Below are 18,148 nucleotides of genomic sequence, written 5' to 3' on the forward strand. Positions count from 1 at the left end.
CCCTGAAAAAGAAAAAGAAAAGAGAGAGAGAGAGAGAGAGAGAGAGAGAGAGAGAGAGAGAGAGAGAGAGCGAGAGAGAGAGAACCACTCTGTACACTAAATGGAACAGAGCCTTCAATCATTGGTAACACCTGTGAAGGAAGTAAAGAAGAGGCCCAATTTCTTCCCAGCATGGCTGCTGTGCTTGGAGCCCATTTCCCTTTATTTGGATGTTGGCTTTCCACTTGGAAGAACTGGGTTAAAAATTCTGTGCGGTATACACTCATAGATGTTGAAGGAATAGCTAGGCCTACTATTTGTTTCTGTGATACTGTAATTATACCCAAACTGTCATACATGTACAGTATGTGCACAGACTCATGCCTCTGGTGGAAAGGAATCAAACATCCTGAACGTGCCCTTCACTCCGCTGTGAAGATGGGTTTCTCTCCGTTTTCCCTTAAAAAAAAAAAAAAAAAGAAAAAACATAATAATTAGACATCAAAAGTCATGAACATTGCGCTCAGGTGGCACAGTGGTAAATAGGGATGAGATGATATGAAAATGTCATGTCAGTAGTATTTATTGTGTCAGATTTTGTCTGTCAAGCTTGGGAGAGAAGACAAAATACTCTGTATGGTTCTGAAAATGTATAAAAATGAATGTGTGACTACATTGTAAAACATATTGTATACTTGAAAGGGTGTCTTATAAACCCATGAGGGTTGGGCACTCTGTGTGCAGGACACGAAAAATTAACGAATCAATCAAATCAATCAATCATATCAACACGGTGAAACAGCGTCCTCTAGTTTGGCTGCAATAAGCACTGTGACAACAACCAACCCGCGAGACAACCAGCCCCGGTCTCCCCTACACACGCAGGTGTTTGGATTGTTTTAAAACCCATTTAGAACGGGTACACATTATTGTGTATCATTATATTATGCTTTAAAGGAGCTATAGTCAACTTTTTCTTGAGAAACGGATGCTAAAATAAAAATGTTTCGAAGATATTTTATAAAAAAACAAGCTTCATATATGTGTTTCTATTTAAAAAATGACCACAAAAAAACGTAAAATAATGATAAAATAATCATTTTGGCCATTGTCAGACTGACACTTTGTTTACATTCTAGTCTATAGACTAGGATGTAAACAAAGTGTCGGCCCTACAATGAAAAAGTTGACTATAGCTCCTTTAACTATTGAAAAATAGCAGATATACAAGCTCACAGCGCGGCACCGAGTGCCACGCTGCGAGCTTGTAGATCTGCTATTTTTGAAAAATCCTGAAAATTTGAATTTTTTCGATAAGTGTCTTTTGAATCCTTCTAAGGTTTTTTGAAAAACCTATGTTTCTATGTCAGCAATCTGGCTGGCCATTGTCAAAGAAAAGGTCCTTTTCACTTAACAGTTAACAGCTCAGTTAGTCTGTTCTTGAGAGACTACTATGTCAGTGGTTCTCAAACCTTTTTCATGTGAAGGACCCCTGTAAAAAAATATTCATATCTCAAAATATTAGTTCCATGTATTTTTAGAGCGAACGTTTGTAACTCAAATTTTGCTTCTGGGTGGTCTATATTCAAAGATTTGCACACATTTTCACAACTTTTTAAAAAATAGCAGATCTACAAGCTTGCGCAAGCTTGTAAATCTGCTATTTTTCAACTAAATAATGGGTTAAATAAGACAGCGTACCTTCTGTGTTCGATGTCTTCGATAGTCTCGGGCAGGTGGACGTTGCGTGTCTCTGGAAGCTGAGATGCTGACAGACTGGACATCAGAGCTATCAGGCAGAACACAGTGTTGGGCAGAGGCAGCCACACGTCTTCCAGTAGGATGAGCATAGGGGCAATGGACACCCCTAGACGGGCTACGGATGAGCAGAAACCCAGCCCGTTCTGTCTGCAAAAATACGGGTAGAGAAGAGCCATACTGGAGTAATAGAGAAGGTATGCATATCGTCACTGTCGGGCAGAAACCTCGTATCTCCAAGTTTCACATTTATAAATGTTTTTTCAAAGCAAAGCCATCTTTCATCATAGGAGGCTGTCACACAAAAGTAGTGAAAACAGCAGATCTACAAGCACACAACGCCTCGCGGTGCGAGGCGTTGTGTGCTTGTAGATCGGCTGTTTTCATTAGTTTAAATCATTTTTAAAATGATAAATACAAAACTAACGGTTTTGGACATACAAGGTTTCCACGCGACGATATGTGGGCAGATTTGACAAAGATTAGGTCTTTAGAAATATGTATTACCCTGCTTGTTTGAATGCTTGATTCTGATCGGTCAATCACTGAAATCAGAGGTCTGATATTTCTGGATAACAGACCGCTTTATTTACTAACAGATCCCTTCAGCTTGTCGGTCTGTTATGTATAGACAACCACCACAGAGCCAGCCATTATCCCTTACATATGTTCCGTATTTCTTTCTTTTCACATGACAGCAGAGATCATGAAATAAACAAGATATTTGTTATCTTATAGCTCTATATCGTTGTTGTCGGGTGGAAACCTTTTTATAATAAAAAAAAAATGAACTAAACAAGTGAAAACAGCCGATCTAAAAGTACACAACGCCTCACACCGCGAGGCGTTGTGTGCTTGTAGATCTGCTGTTTTCACTACTTTTGTGCAACGGACTTGTATGATGAAGCAGGGCTTTACTTTGCGAAAAAACGTACAAATATGAAACTTGGAGATACGAGGTTTCTGCCCGACAACAACGATATTCTGGTAGTATTGCTATAGAATGTTAAACGGTGTTAATTTTGACAGCAAACTTTTAGTTTTAGTCATAGTCTTTTAAATATAATTTAATTTAGTTTTAGTCATATTTTAGTCATCTGAGTTTTAGTTTGATCTGGTCTCCTAAATCTGCATTTGATTTTGTCCAAAAAATAATTTTGTCACCAGAAAATGGTATTGATCCTGGGCTAGCTTGCCTCTTAGTCAGGTCCACTATGTATTTTTGTTGGATTTTTTTGGAGATTAGTAAAACTATACATTTCTGGAATCTTCAGACCATGGGGAATCCAAAAATCTTTGTTTGCATTTGCACAGACACCTGCAAAGCCGCCATTTTGGACGTTCAAAATGGCCGACATAAAATACATAATTTGTGCTATCTTGGCTTCTAAACAACCTAGAAACTTAATTAAACATGCCAATCCTATGTTTTCTGGGTCAAGGAATCGACTGCGTAAATGATGGATGTAAAATGTGCCGGACCCCCACCCCCTTTCTTGGGGTTATCTATTTTGGGACCTCCCAGAACAGTACACTAGCCAGTTAATGTCTTTTTCATAATATTAGAGTTTTGTAGGTTTTAAAACATCCTGAGTTGATTCATTAGACTTTTAAAGCAGCCAGAATAACCTTTCTGACTTTTGGTTGGGGTCTTTCCTCACCTGGGACCCCCTAGACAGACCCATGAGCCTATCACAGTAATCGCTCTGCTCCTGCTCCAGAACAGTGTTAAATTAGATCATAATTGAAGCATAAAAGTTGTTGTAGCTGGGCTCTGAAAACAAAAATGAGTAAGCAAAATACCAGGGGTCTTCCTCAGGGGGTCCGGGACCCCTGGGGGGTCCTCAGAGTTACTACAGGGGGCCCACCAAATCTTAATGGGAAAGGATTTATGTATTGTACTTCGATGATTTATTAGTATTCTCAGTATTATTTATACAATTGTTATGTTACAGTTATGGTTGACAGGTGTTACTGCAGGGATTAAGGTATTGCAACTTCTCACTTTGGGTGTGCAGACTAACGTGTCCATTTATTGCACTGCACTCACACTGACAAAACACACACACACACACACACACACACACGCACGCACACGTACACACACACACACACACACACACACACACACACACACACACACACACACACACACACACACACACACACACACACCTCTTTGTTAATCGTCACCCCAAAACCCTCACCCTATCCTCTTAAAGAGCTCATGGTCAATTATGCCCAAAGAGATTCACTAAAATACTGTACATGTCCTCCCTAATTTGACATATGTGTTGACAGTCTCCACCATAGCATTTGCAGGGAGGAGTGCAACCTGCTTTGCAGCCAAATTTGATGGGCTCAAGTACTGCCTTTGGAGCAGGGAGGGCAAGACACCTGACTGAAACATTCCCTCCACTCTCTAAATGCCATCTATTTTCTTCGATTGATCGAAGCTTGGGGCAATTTGTCAGGTATGACAAAGTAGGCATCATAATACGATACCTTCATCAAGGGACATGATTTTGTGGAAGTGCACACACATATTCAAGCAAGTTCAAGTTATTGGATGTCACAAATGTCAAGGGTTCCTTGGCCTACATGATTTTTCTGGTGCTGGCTGGGGAAGAGAATTTTGTTGGAATCTCCAAAAAGACATGGGTCAATGCCTACTTGAAGCCTGGTGATGATGACCAAGTCATTAACCACTTCAAGGACCTTAAAGGGTTCCATTCCTCCTGAGCTTATTATTGGTGAGCTTCCATTTTGCATGCCATGTTTACAGTTCAAAAGGTCCAACAACCCTGCGATTACTCAGATGGGAACTATTTCTGTCAAAGAACTGAGGGTGAGATGCTACCTCCAACTCGTGCTGCACTGCTACCACATCCGTGCCAACTACGTCACAATGCAGGATAAATCGTACCTGACAAATTGCCCTGAGCTTCCACCAATCGATGTAAATAGATGGAATTCAGAGAGTGGAGGGTATTTTCCAGTCAGGTGTCTTGCCCTCCCTGCTCCAAAGGCAGTACTTGAGCTCATCAAATATGGCTGCAAGGGACGGTGCAGCTGCTCAAGTAACCTGCCTTTCACTCCATGGTGGAGACTGTGTCAACACTATTAGGTTGGACATTGAAGATGACAATGATGAAGACAATAGATCCTGCATGTCTGAAATGACTGCATTGTAGTGAATCTTTTTGGGCATAATTGACCATGGGCTCTTTAAGAGGATAGGGTGAGAGTTTTGGGGTGACAATAACAAAGAGGTGTTTATGTGTGTGTGTTGTGTTGTCAGTGTGAGTGCAGTGCAATAAATGGACACGTTAGTCTGCACAAGTGAGAAGTTGCAATACTTTCATTATGTCAAATTCTGGGTCTGGCCCTTGCCCTTCCCCTGTTCTACCACACTTTGCTCGCACCCTCCCCTCCTGTGAACCTGATTGTCAATCTGAACTCCTCAAGGCTTCACAGCTGTGAGCTGTTGCCGGATGACTACCTAGTTGTCCTTTTATGGTTCCCCTGGCATCACAGGGATCTCCATATATGGGCATAAAGGGGATTTGGTTCCCCTGACATCACAGTGATGTCAGAGCGGGATGCCAGAGTGTGAGAGTCAATCAACAAAAAAACGTTACCCGTCCAGACAGACAGATAGATACGGTCAAGATGTGACGGTTCTGATAGTAAACTGTGACCTATGGTCGCAAACTGCGACCTATGGCCGCAATAAACCCAGGATACATAAAACCTACAAAACAACTTGTTAGGGGTCCCGCCTGTGACCCCAAGTATGTGGCACCCTGTCCTTTGAGACCCTATGCGCTGTGTCTGCTGAATAGAGAGAGAGAGACATGCTTTTCACACGGCTGCTGTGTGTTCGTGGAGCTCGATAAGATGGCCTTGGACTGGAATGACTCCTCAGCGCAGCTGGCCAACGCTAACAAGCTGTTATCTTTTATCCGTCAACATGAGATATGACATTCTGGGGGAGAGCGGGTTTCCCAGAGACTTCTGACGTGAGAACGGACGACTCCCAGTTTGGTCTCACCTTGACCGTCTCGATTACGTCAGACTGTGCATGAGAGCGCACGTGAATGTGCGTGAGCGCGCGCCATTGTGTGTGTGCTAAACTGAAGTTCTGTGTGTGTATTCCTATTGAGATGATGCAGCGCAACGTCCTATAAAAGAGCGTGTCTCAGTGCCCCAGAGCTCCACTTGTTTGTTGTCTGTGTCTTTTTGTAGAGTTGAGTTGTTGCAGCTATCCCCGGCCCGTTAGGGGTCGGGGATGGACCTTTTTGTACTTAGTGCAATTTCTGCACCACTTGTTCCTGTACTTAGAGAGACTTTGACTCTGTTAGATTCTCTGTTTTTAGTCAAGTACTTATATTGTACTTCTTCATTATTTCATTGCCAATTACTGTATTGGTGGTTTTATATTTTGTAACTGTTTTTACCAGTAAAGCTTTTTATTATTCACTTTTATCTGGTGTCTGTCTGAACTCATTTTTTAAGAGTTTACAACTTTTTAAGGTCTGACTTTCTCTCCTTCCCTACGGGGAAGGCTGCACTTATGGGAGGAAGGTTTTGAACACCTTCAGGCACTCGAATCATCTCCTGGCTGTGGGACTGAGTGAGGCTTTTGGTAAGAATCAACAAGAGTGTTTTCTTAGGTAAAAGTCTTTTCACCTTCTCAGAAGCCAACTCAGCGCGTGCTGAGTTGGTGGGCGAGCTTGGCAGAATATAAGTACAAATCTCCAAACCCCTTAAACCGGATGAACTGATGTTCACACTGGACGGTTTGTACTAATAAGTCAAGCGGCGTCGCTCCCGAGCCCCTGGTGAGAGCTAGGTGTCAGACTCATACTTTACATTGTCTTTGTGGTTTTGCATTCTCCATTCAGACCTATGGTCTACATTTCTAAAGTAAGGTGCATAGCCTGGTCTCTAAAATAAATAGTTGCTGCAGAAAGTAATAATATTCACCAGTTAAAGAGGGTCTCATTGATAGCTCAGCTTTCATTCAGAGAAGTGTATTTATGTTAGTGTTAAATAAGTATATGTAATGTAAATATGTAAATATGTATATGTATATGTGTAATAGTAGGTTTATGCAAATGAGAAAGGTTATAACACCTGTTTGTGTTAACTTAAAGGTATAGTGTAGTGTTAGTGATAGTGTTTTGTTAAAAAAGATCTGGTAACTTCTTGGGCTTAGGACCTGAGGAGGGTTCCGGACGGCGTCGGGGGGTCCCCTAATAGGTGAAGGGGTATCTAGTAACTCGGAGCTCATTACATGGCGTCCCTGGGTGGATATTGATTGATTATTGATTATTGATTAGTAATTAATTTATTATAGGCATAATATTATTGATTAGTAATTGATTAATTATAGGCATAATATTATTGATTAGTAATTGATTAATTATAGGCATAATTGATTGATTAAATTCGTGTCCACTGCCACATAAAGAATAGCCGAGAGACCCTTGGAGTATAGTTATTTACTACAGAAGTAAAGGATAGTTAATATTATCAAGGCTTAAGTGTTTTTTATTCACAAAACTCCCCAGAGCGTCGGAGATTTTGAACATAGTGAAGTGGAGGTCGGTGTGTACAGCCGACGGCCAGTTCGGTAAAAACATCTCCATCAGGAACTAGATAAAATAGCAGTTGAGAACATCTAATAATATTTTAACGACTTTGCGACCAACCTAAGTTATATGGGCGTGGACTCGCCAATCCCACCGCCGCAAATAACTACCTCAATAACTACCTCTTAGATAATGCTACCTCAGGGAGCGGTCGGCAGGGCGAGCCCACATTGGCTCAGCTTAGGTTGGAGAACTCGGTAATAGTACATATTGACCAAGTTCGCAAGACCAGGTGAGCACTGAGAAATGGCCGAAGCTTCGGGTTGTACACCCCTAGTTAGGCATGGAGAGGTTGCGCCAAGGCATGGGACAGGTAACTGTTGTTCTCGTAAGGAGATGCCCTTTGCCTTGGAGTGTGCCAGACATGAAGTGTTGATCTGTGTAGCGCCAGGACGGTCCCCGCCACCTGGGGACAGTGGAGTTGGAAAGAGTGCCAGCGCCTGGTTAGGCGTATCCTATGGTGTGGTGAAGTTGGCCAGGGAAGGCTTCATGCAAGCCTCTCATTCGCCCTGGTGGCGAGGCCTTTACCTTTGGGCCCAAGGAGGGGCCCAGGGGATGTTGAGCATTGGTTTGCCCGCGGTGCTACGTCCTGTATGGACTGTGCATCGTCCTGGCAGCCTATCCTGTTATGGCCGCTGAAGCTGTGGTCAGATGTTCTTGCTCATGGTTGGGCATTGCCCTGGCCGAATGCAAATGCCAGAGGGGGTGTTAGGGGTCCTGACTGTGACCCCAAGAATATGGCCCCCTGTCCTTTTAATCCATATGCACTGTTTGTACTGCATAGAGAGAGAAATACATGCTTTTGCACACTGCTGACAAAGCTGCTCTGTGTTCATGCATCCAGCTAGACAAGGTGGCCTTGAACTAGGGTGACACCTCAACACAGCTGGCCGGCACTAATGAGCTCTTATCTCTTATCTCTCAACGGGAGATATATTTCCCGTGGGAAGAGAGAGGAGGAACCCGGAGGGAGGGGCACCCCCTCCCTAGGGAGGAGCTATGGCCTGAGGCTCTGTATATAAGGAGCTCCTCAGGCAAGCTCTCGTCACAAACGTCTGCTGACCATCATATGGGACACTTCTCAAACCTTCCTATTCTTTGTGGAGAATTGGAACCTGACGACGACCTAGACATGGCCAGCGAAGGACAAGAGCAGATCATCTCCATTTGCCTGGACGACATGGATGATGACAATCTTCTTGCTAATAACTCTGGAGATACAGGCTGTCCAGGCTGTGTCAGCGGCTGCCCAGCCTGTCCAGATGAGCACATTATTGATTTGCATAATAGCAAACACCCGGAGAACCAGATCTCTGGATATCTCCCAGAGGAAGATCGGAGTGGTGTCTCCACCCCGGCTTCAATGGATCGACCAGCGGAGCCTTCTGTGCCCATTGTGGGTGCCGTCTGGAAGGTGGTGTTTCCCTCACTTCTGGGGGACCTCACTGACGATGAAGACTCCGAGATGCCCAGGATGCAGCTATATGGCATCAAAGGCAACAAGATCAACGACGATGCCCTGAAGGTTCCTCAAGTTTGGGAGCAGATCGCGGGCATCAGACGAGGACACCTGTCCAACAGAGAGCCGTTCCTGACACCTACTTGGGAAGACTACGTGTCACTGAAAGGCCACTCCATCAAGAAATTGGTGAACTATTCCTGCCTGATAGGAGACAACTGGCGCTCTATCGTGCCTGCTTGTGTAACCATCTACAGGGTGATGGTGAGTTCTCTGCGTTACCAGGCGGGCCAAGTGTGGGCCACCATTGAAACTCAGGGATCAGGGCAGAATCGCTTTGGTTGCCTGGAAGCCATGTTGGGACCTCGTATGGAATATGGAAAAACAGGAATCCGGGATGCCTACCGAGATCCTGCAATATACCCATCTGATGCTGTCGCAGCTGCCATTGAGGCGAAAGCACGGGAGGGGAACCAGGGTGCCAGAGGGGGTCTTAGGGGCCCTGGGGCTCCTGCCCGGGACCCCAAGAATGTGGCACCCAGGCTATTCAAGCCGCAAGGCAAGAAGGCCTCGAGAAAGGAGACCCAGCCCAAGGCTGAGACAACTGAGGCCAAGGGTTCAAAAAACGGAGAGCGGGGAGCCACCAAAGGGGCTCCCCCGAAGAAGGCTCCAACATTCCTGCCTGCAGGAGAATGGGCCGCCCTCCCACAGGAGGAGAAGGAGGCAAGGATAGCCCTGAGAGCGGCAGCGAAAGCCGCGCGCAAGGCTCAAGAACAGGACCCACCTGACTCCGTGGTGGCTGCGGATGAGAGGATCCAGGGTGCCAGAGGGGGTGTTAGGGGTCCCGCCTGTGACCCCAAGTATGTGGCACCCTGTCCTTTGAGACCCTATGCGCTGTGTCTGCTGAATAGAGAGAGAGAGACATGCTTTTCACACGGCTGCTGTGTGTTCGTGGAGCTCGATAAGATGGCCTTGGACTGGAATGACTCCTCAGCGCAGCTGGCCAACGCTAACGAGCTGTTATCTTTTATCCGTCAACATGAGATATGACATTCTGGGGGAGAGCGGGTTTCCCAGAGACTTCTGACGTGAGAACGGACGACTCCCAGTTTGGTCTCACCTTGACCGTCTCGATTACGTCAGACTGTGCATGAGAGCGCACGTGAATGTGCGTGAGCGCGCGCCATTGTGTGTGTGCTAAACTGAAGTTCTGTGTGTGTATTCCTATTGAGATGATGCAGCGCAACGTCCTATAAAAGAGCGTGTCTCAGTGCCCCAGAGCTCCACTTGTTTGTTGTCTGTGTCTTTTTGTAGAGTTGAGTTGTTGCAGCTATCCCCGGCCCGTTAGGGGTCGGGGATGGACCTTTTTGTACTTAGTGCAATTTCTGCACCACTTGTTCCTGTACTTAGAGAGACTTTGACTCTGTTAGATTCTCTGTTTTTAGTCAAGTACTTATATTGTACTTCTTCATTATTTCATTGCCAATTACTGTATTGGTGGTTTTATATTTTGTAACTGTTTTTACCAGTAAAGCTTTTTATTATTCACTTTTATCTGGTGTCTGTCTGAACTCATTTTTTAAGAGTTTACAACTTTTTAAGGTCTGACTTTCTCTCCTTCCCTACGGGGAAGGCTGCACTTATGGGAGGAAGGTTTTGAACACCTTCAGGCACTCGAATCATCTCCTGGCTGTGGGACTGAGTGAGGCTTTTGGTAAGAATCAACAAGAGTGTTTTCTTAGGTAAAAGTCTTTTCACCTTCTCAGAAGCCAACTCAGCGCGTGCTGAGTTGGTGGGCGAGCTTGGCAGAATATAAGTACAAATCTCCAAACCCCTTAAACCGGATGAACTGATGTTCACACTGGACGGTTTGTACTAATAAGTCAAGCGGCGTCGCTCCCGAGCCCCTGGTGAGAGCTAGGTGTCAGACTCATACTTTACATTGTCTTTGTGGTTTTGCATTCTCCATTCAGACCTATGGTCTACATTTCTAAAGTAAGGTGCATAGCCTGGTCTCTAAAATAAATAGTTGCTGCAGAAAGTAATAATATTCACCAGTTAAAGAGGGTCTCATTGATAGCTCAGCTTTCATTCAGAGAAGTGTATTTATGTTAGTGTTAAATAAGTATATGTAATGTAAATATGTAAATATGTATATGTATATGTGTAATAGTAGGTTTATGCAAATGAGAAAGGTTATAACACCTGTTTGTGTTAACTTAAAGGTATAGTGTAGTGTTAGTGATAGTGTTTTGTTAAAAAAGATCTGGTAACTTCTTGGGCTTAGGACCTGAGGAGGGTTCCGGACGGCGTCGGGGGGTCCCCTAATAGGTGAAGGGGTATCTAGTAACTCGGAGCTCATTACACAACTCTAATATTATGAAAATCGGACATTAACTGGCTAGCGTACTGTTCTGGGATGTCCCAAAATAGATAACCCCCAGAAAGGGGGTGGGGGTCCAGAACATTTTACATCCATCATTCATTCATTAGATTCCTTGACCCAGAAAACATAGGATTAGCATGTTTAATTACGTTTCTAGGTTGTCTAGAAGCCAAGATAGCACAAATTGTGTATTTTATGTCGGCCATTTTGAACGTCCAAAATCGAGGCTTTGCAGGTGTCTGTGCAAATGCAAACAAAGATTTTTGGATTCCCCATGCTCTGAAGATTCCAAAAATGTATAGTTTTACAAATCTCCAAAAAAATCCAACGAATAAACCTTTATTAACAGAGCGAACCTGACTATCTGCTCCCTGCTGGAGCAGGAAGTGTTCCTCAAGTCAAAGATGATCTGAAAGCAGGGACGTGCTGGCCATTGGGAAAAGCGGGACAACTCCCGAACGGCCGGTTCATTCCCGGCCGGTCCAGGCCGGCCATTTGGAAAAAGAATACAAATTAAATGTCGGCCTTCGTTCCATTTTGGGGGCCATTTTCGTCACTGTCGGGCAGAAACCTCGTATCTACAAGTTTCAAAATGTATATTTTTTTTCGCAAAGCAAAGCCCTGCTTCATCATACAAGGCTGTCGCACAAAAGTAGTGAAAACAGCAGATCTACAGCAGATCTACAGCAGATCTACACGAGGCGTTGTGTGCTTGTAGATTTTTAAAATGATAAATACAAAACAAATGGTTTTGGACATACAATGTTTCCACCCGACAACGACAAAATATAACTCATGTAATTGGCCCACTGGCTTGTCACTTGATCTCTCTCTATAGCGCGCAATGAGGGCCTCTCCAACTCTTTTTCCCGGGCTGAATCAGGGGCCCAGCATGTCCCTGTCTGAAAAGATCATTGTGCCTCTTCCACCTGTGGATATTAGATTGAGGTATTTGTACTGACCTGAGAACTGTGGGGAAGAGTTCAGTGGTGTAGAGCATGACGGTGGTGAATGCAGCCTCTGAACAGCCTTTACCCAACACTGACACAGTGGTCTGCAGCTCCCACATGTCTGAAGAGAAGAGTCACATTTTAACCCACAAACAACTCTGTAGAGATTAAGAGAAGATTTACATTTTAAACATGCCTGAACAGTAGTGTACAAGCAAAAATAGGGACGTACACACGCACGCACACATTTTTGGTACATCCTAACCCTATAGAGACAAAAATAGCTTGCTCGTGTGAGCTTGTAGATCGGCTATTTTCACTATTGGTTCATTCACAATATATTTGTGTACGTTTGGGTCCCAAGAGTCCCTTCCTAGGGATGTAGCGGAGTGAAAGTGTTGCAAAGTAAAATAAAAAAATAACAACAACAACAAACAGTAGGCCTACTTAAAGGGGTAGACCACCCATTTTCAATATTGAAATATGTCATTAATATACCTTAGAGGAGTTGTGTGGAAATAGAAAAAAAGTTCCCCCCCTTCTGTGTTGCCTAGAACTGGAGGATTGATTTTGGGGTTTGTATTGTAAAGTACAATGTGTGATGTCATCAAGTTGTACTTTACAATACAAACCCCAAGGTATATTAACACATTGGATGTCCACGATTTTGTATTATTTATCTCCTCTAAGTGCCCAGGCCCACCACCATTGTGGCTAATCCGGCCCTGCTGCGTCAATGCATGCGCGATGACGTCACTTGGTCACATGAGCGCAGACAGGATGTTATTGTGTAACTTTCTGTAAGGGCTAGTGTTGATCATAGCTGTTCATTGCCGATCAAAATTTGGACATTATGCCGCACGCGGCCACAGTTTTAGCCATAAAACAAACATCGGAGATAAAGGGCTTTAAAGATGGGGAAATGCATTGGAGTATACGGAGAAAAACGGCCGCGCGATGCTCTCAGCGTCGACTCGAAGCGACTAGCGGCTAATGGGCTACATCCAGGCGTAGCCCCGACCAAACGGTGAGATATAAAGCTATACTGTAAATACAGTAAACGCGTCCAGCGCGTCGTGGGCCTCCAGCGACATCAAAGAAATTGTCGCGTAGACACCTCGTGGGCGTCCGATGTGTTAATGACACAGTTCAATATTGAAAATGGGTGGTCTTCCCCTTTAAAAGTACGACTTCCCCCATTTTCAAGGTGACTTCATATAATGTAATTGATCCTCGTGTAATGGAGGTGAATCGGACCTTCCCACCCGGGCTTCGAACCCGGGCCTCCCACGTGAAAGTCCAATATCCTAACCATCGCTCCACGAGGGAGATACTAGATTGCTACTGATACTAGGCTAGGGCTGCGACTCTCTCCACCACACTCACTTACAGTATGCTCAAGATAAAATGTTAAAAAATAAATCTGTCTCATAGAAGGGTTGCAGACCCTTCATAAACCTGCCTACCAGTGACGTCGACATGAAAAAGTTTGAGAACCACTCATTTAGTAGAAGGATTTAGAAGACATTTATAGAATCGGGTCAAATGATTCAAAGACTAGTACCACGCTGTGAGCTTGTATATCAGCAAAAATAATGGTTAAAGTAATAATGCTTAATAATGTGTACCAGGTCTTAATGGGTTAGGTAAATGCAGGGGCGTCACAAGGGGGGAAAAGTGGGACTGAGTTACTAGGGCCCAAGGTGGAGGGGCCTTAATTATTTTATGCTTTAACTATTGAAAAATAGCAGATCTACACGCTCACAGCGCGGCACTCGGTGCCACGCTTGTATATCTGCTATTTTTGAAAAGTTGTGAAAATGTGTGTAAATCTTGGATATATGCATTTTTGCTTCTGGGGGGATCCCTGGAACTAAATATTTTGAGATGGGGGGTCCGTGGCCAAATACATATCATTTTGGGGGTCCTTCACATGAAAGGATCTGCCTGTAGATCTGCTATTTTTCAATAGTTAAAGTTCAAAATAATGTGTTTCCAAGTCTAAATGGGTTAAACTCCCTCCCCCTATGAAGTACATTCATGGGGAGCCCGCAGTGAATCCTTGTACCCAGGGCCCAGACTTTCGTACGACACCCCTGGGTTACACAGGTGGCGCGTAATGACGGCTAGGGGAGGCTGTGCCTTCCCAAATGCTGCTGGGTATTTTCCAAATTATATAGGCTATAACCTAATATAAAGTACGAACACAGCATTACCCTCCGGCTCCACCGGGCGCGTCGAGCGTCGCGTCAACGTCAACGCTGGGAACGCTCCCGTTTTAATTAATGAAGGGTGCTCCACTGCCGACGTCAAATTCGCCCCGGTTCATTTTTTGACGCCGCCCGACGCCGGCACGACGCCGGCATTTTGGTGGAGCCCTAGCCTTATATAGACGGCGGCACTGAGAACAGCTGGCTGTACAAGCTTCAGTCATACAGTATCCTACACACTCACATCGCGTCGCGGATGTGCCCGGTGTGACTCTGAGCTTGGAGGTCTGCTATTCTCTGCACGCAACATCATCGCGGGACGAAGATAAATTAGGCTTGATCATGATGGGCTGCAGCTGACGTGATCATACTCATAGAGCGCTTTCTAGTCTCTGCCCTGCCTCTCCAAACGTTTGGCTCACCCGCCGCCTCTGCTGGGTTAGGTAAATGTATTCAGTTACGGTCTGCCACTGAATGAAGGTGGAGCCACAGTAATTACCTTTAGGAAGGAAGATGTTGCAGAACAGAAAGATGGCAGTCAGCAGCAGTGACCCAACCTGGTTGACCCTGCGGCCCGACTTTAACAGACTGAGACAGATGAAGGCTTTGGCTGGAAGCTCGATGGCTCCATAGATGAACTGAGTGATGTAAATGTTGAGCCCGAATCCAGACACGTTCAAGCTGATCCCATAGTATGTAGAGGCCACCCCAAACCTGCACGCGCACGCACGCACGCACACACACACACACACACACACACACACACAGACACACACACACACACACCTGTCACTTTTCAGGAAAAAATGTTATATCGTCACTGTCGGGCAGAAACCTCGTATCTCCAAGTTTCAAGTTTGTACGTTTTTTCACCAAGTAAAGCCCTGCTTCATCATACAAGGCTGTCGCAAAAAAGTAGTGAAAACAGCCGATCTACAAGCACAGGCGTTGTGTGCTTGTAGATCGTCTATTTTCACTAGTTTAGTTCATTTCTTAAAATGCTAAATACAAAACAAACGGTCTTGGACATACAAGGTTTCCACCCGACAACGACGATATGCTTCAAACCACACCATTGAGTTTAGCCATGCCATTTATTGCATTGATATTTAACATGTATGCAATATTGCATTTTAGTTTGGCGGTGTAGCTCTGCTGCTATACTAGATTATCTGCTTGAACATGAGACATGATCTGATATCACAAATCCCCCAGAGCAAAGCATGATATACCAATTACATGCACATAACATTGAACCTTCAGTTGCATGATTTAAGATATCACGTCATAATTAATCCATTGAACACTGTACAATCCATAATCAACAACAATACATATTAATATTATGTAACTACATTCCACCGGGAGAAGGCCGGGAAGTGGAGGGATTTTTAACTAAGTGAACATTTGTAACTCAAATTTTGCTTCTGGGGGGTCCCCGGCTGGAACTAAATATTTTGAGATGGGGGTCCATGGCCAAATACATATCATTTTGGGGGTCCTTCACATGAAAAAGTTTGAGCACCACTGACATAGAAACACAGGATTTGAAATATTCAAAGACATTTTCACGATTTAAAAAAAATAGCAGATCTACAGCTCTATAGCTTGTATATCTGCTATTTTTCAATAGTTAAAGCACAAAACATTTCCAAATAACGCGTTCCCAGTTTAAATGATATTTACCATACAGAGGCAATGAGTAGAGACATTCTCCTCAGTCTGGGCGTTCTCAGAAGATCCAGATAGGAGTAAACTCTGTCTTCATTCTCCACTATGATCACAGTGGAGAGGACCTGCAGGTAAGTAAGTAAGTGAGTGAGTGAGTGAGTGAGTGAGTGAGTGAGTGATTGAGTGAGTGAGTGAGTGAGTGAGTGAGTGAGTGATGTAAGTATAAGTACAGTAAGTAAGTAAGTAAGTAAGTAAGTAAGTAAGTAAGTAAGTAAGTAAGTAAGTACGTATAAGTATAAGTATAAGTATAAGTACACTAAGTAAGTAAGTAATTATTTGGAAACTTTAGTTACTAGTTACTTTGCAGATTTTGGTCATTATATCACAAAACATACATTAACCACATTTGAAAATATCTTTTTAAAAGCGAACATTTGTAACTCAAATATTTGCTTCTGGGGGGGTGGGGTCCCTGGAACAACACATTTTGAGATGGGGGTCCGCGGCCAAATTTAGGTGATCCTTGACATGAAAAAGTTTGTGAACCACTGATTTAAAATAAGGATGTAGTTAGAAGGCATTGATAGAATCGCGTCAACATTTTCAAAGACTTTGCAAGCTGTGCTGCGCTGCAAGCTTGTATATCTGCTATTTTTCAATAGTTAAAGCAGTGCACTGTACCCTGACTGAACAGCATGGTACCTGGGGTTTAAGCTCAGCCATGAAGCTCTGTCTGTGGTTGACCTCTGCACACCTGCTCAGGTAAACGTGAGCCTGGTTCACCTTGCCGTTACTGATCAACCACCTGGCAGATTCAGGGAGCCACCTGCATGGGACAAAGATAATGATTGATTCCATCAAGCTCACAAATGTCCTAAGACAGGGGTCTTCAACAGGGGGTCCTGGACCCCTAGGGGGTCCTCAGAGTTACTACAGGGGGTCCTCCAAATCTTTGAGTGTGTAGATATATTAACCACTTGAACCCTAGTGTACATATTCTGAGAACTTTAGCTAAAAATAGCAGATCTACAAGCTTACAACGTTTAGGCAAAGAGGTTTTGGTGTAGTGGGGAAAAAGAGCAGACTAAGTAAAGTGAAAGGTAAAGTTTATTGAGTATTGACGGTTCAAGCGGGTAAATATCTGAAAACACAAAATACACTGACAATTGTGCTGTCAAACAATGAAACTATGGAATATGATAAGGTTATGGGGGGTCCCTGCTTCATCTCTCTCTCAACTAAGGGGTCCTTGGCCTGAAAACGTTGAAGACCCCTGCCCTAAGATCAGTGTTTCGCAAGCTGTGGTTAAAAAAATAAAATAAAGAAAGCCTAAATAAATACATAAAATAAGGCCATTTCTGTGTCAAATCATTGAATCATCAAACTATATGTGAATAAATGGCCAAATATTGGCCAAATCATCAAATATTGCCTAAGAAAGAGGCATTGTGAGGCTGTTTTCACAAAAGTTACAGTATTTGTGGAAGTCAAAGGGGGGCAGACCTCCATTCAGAAACACCCCAACTTAGAAACATCCCCATTCAAAAAGGTTAAGTTTAGGTGACACCTCCATTTAGCATAATGTAACCCAAACAAAGTCCTACAATTCTAAGTACTCGTCAGGGTGGGAAGTCCCCAGTTCATATATGCTCATTTTGGGGGCTCACGGCCTGAAAATAATGTGAACCACTGCCCTAGATCAAAGTCTTGAGCCACCAATGGAAGGGCATGAAGGCTGCCCACCGCGCCTCTAACCTGGTTTAGGCTGGTCCGGTGCATCTCAGGAACGGGACTTGAATATGTTAAAGGAAGGTACTGGAGCAAACACGGACTGTTTAGGCCTTCTTATTGGTTAAAGGGTGCAGGCAAGAGTTCCAACGTTTCGATGTCAATACATCATGTGGAAACTATTTGGAATATTGACATTGTAAAGCAGGGGTGCCCACACTTTTGTTTTACTTGAGAGCTACTTTTAAAATGGGTCCGAGTCAATATACAGTCAATTACAGAGTAACTAACCTGCCGACACTACTCAGATCAATTAACGGACCGGCGGAACAATGAGCGGACCCCAAATG

General features: G+C 44.0%; 1 protein-coding gene across 1 annotated transcript in view; it reads right to left on the reverse strand.

The window, feature by feature from the left end:
* Nucleotides 1–401: 401 nt before the first annotated feature.
* LOC308285275 (solute carrier family 22 member 7-like) overlaps nucleotides 402–18,148 on the reverse strand; it is a gene marked incomplete at both ends in the record, with an annotated part of 47,002 nt that continues 29,255 nt past the window's right edge. The window contains 6 exons of the mRNA XM_080725991.1: nucleotides 402–438; nucleotides 1,681–1,883; nucleotides 12,198–12,310; nucleotides 14,899–15,113; nucleotides 16,086–16,195; nucleotides 16,773–16,896. Of these exons, the coding sequence (XP_080582117.1) occupies nucleotides 402–438; nucleotides 1,681–1,883; nucleotides 12,198–12,310; nucleotides 14,899–15,113; nucleotides 16,086–16,195; nucleotides 16,773–16,896 (802 nt within the window). The remainder of the gene's footprint in view (nucleotides 439–1,680; nucleotides 1,884–12,197; nucleotides 12,311–14,898; nucleotides 15,114–16,085; nucleotides 16,196–16,772; nucleotides 16,897–18,148) is intronic.

Source organism: Nannobrachium achirus (assembly GCF_963921795.1).
Source record: "Nannobrachium achirus genome assembly, chromosome: 5".
Classification (NCBI taxonomy): domain Eukaryota; kingdom Metazoa; phylum Chordata; class Actinopteri; order Myctophiformes; family Myctophidae; genus Nannobrachium; species Nannobrachium achirus.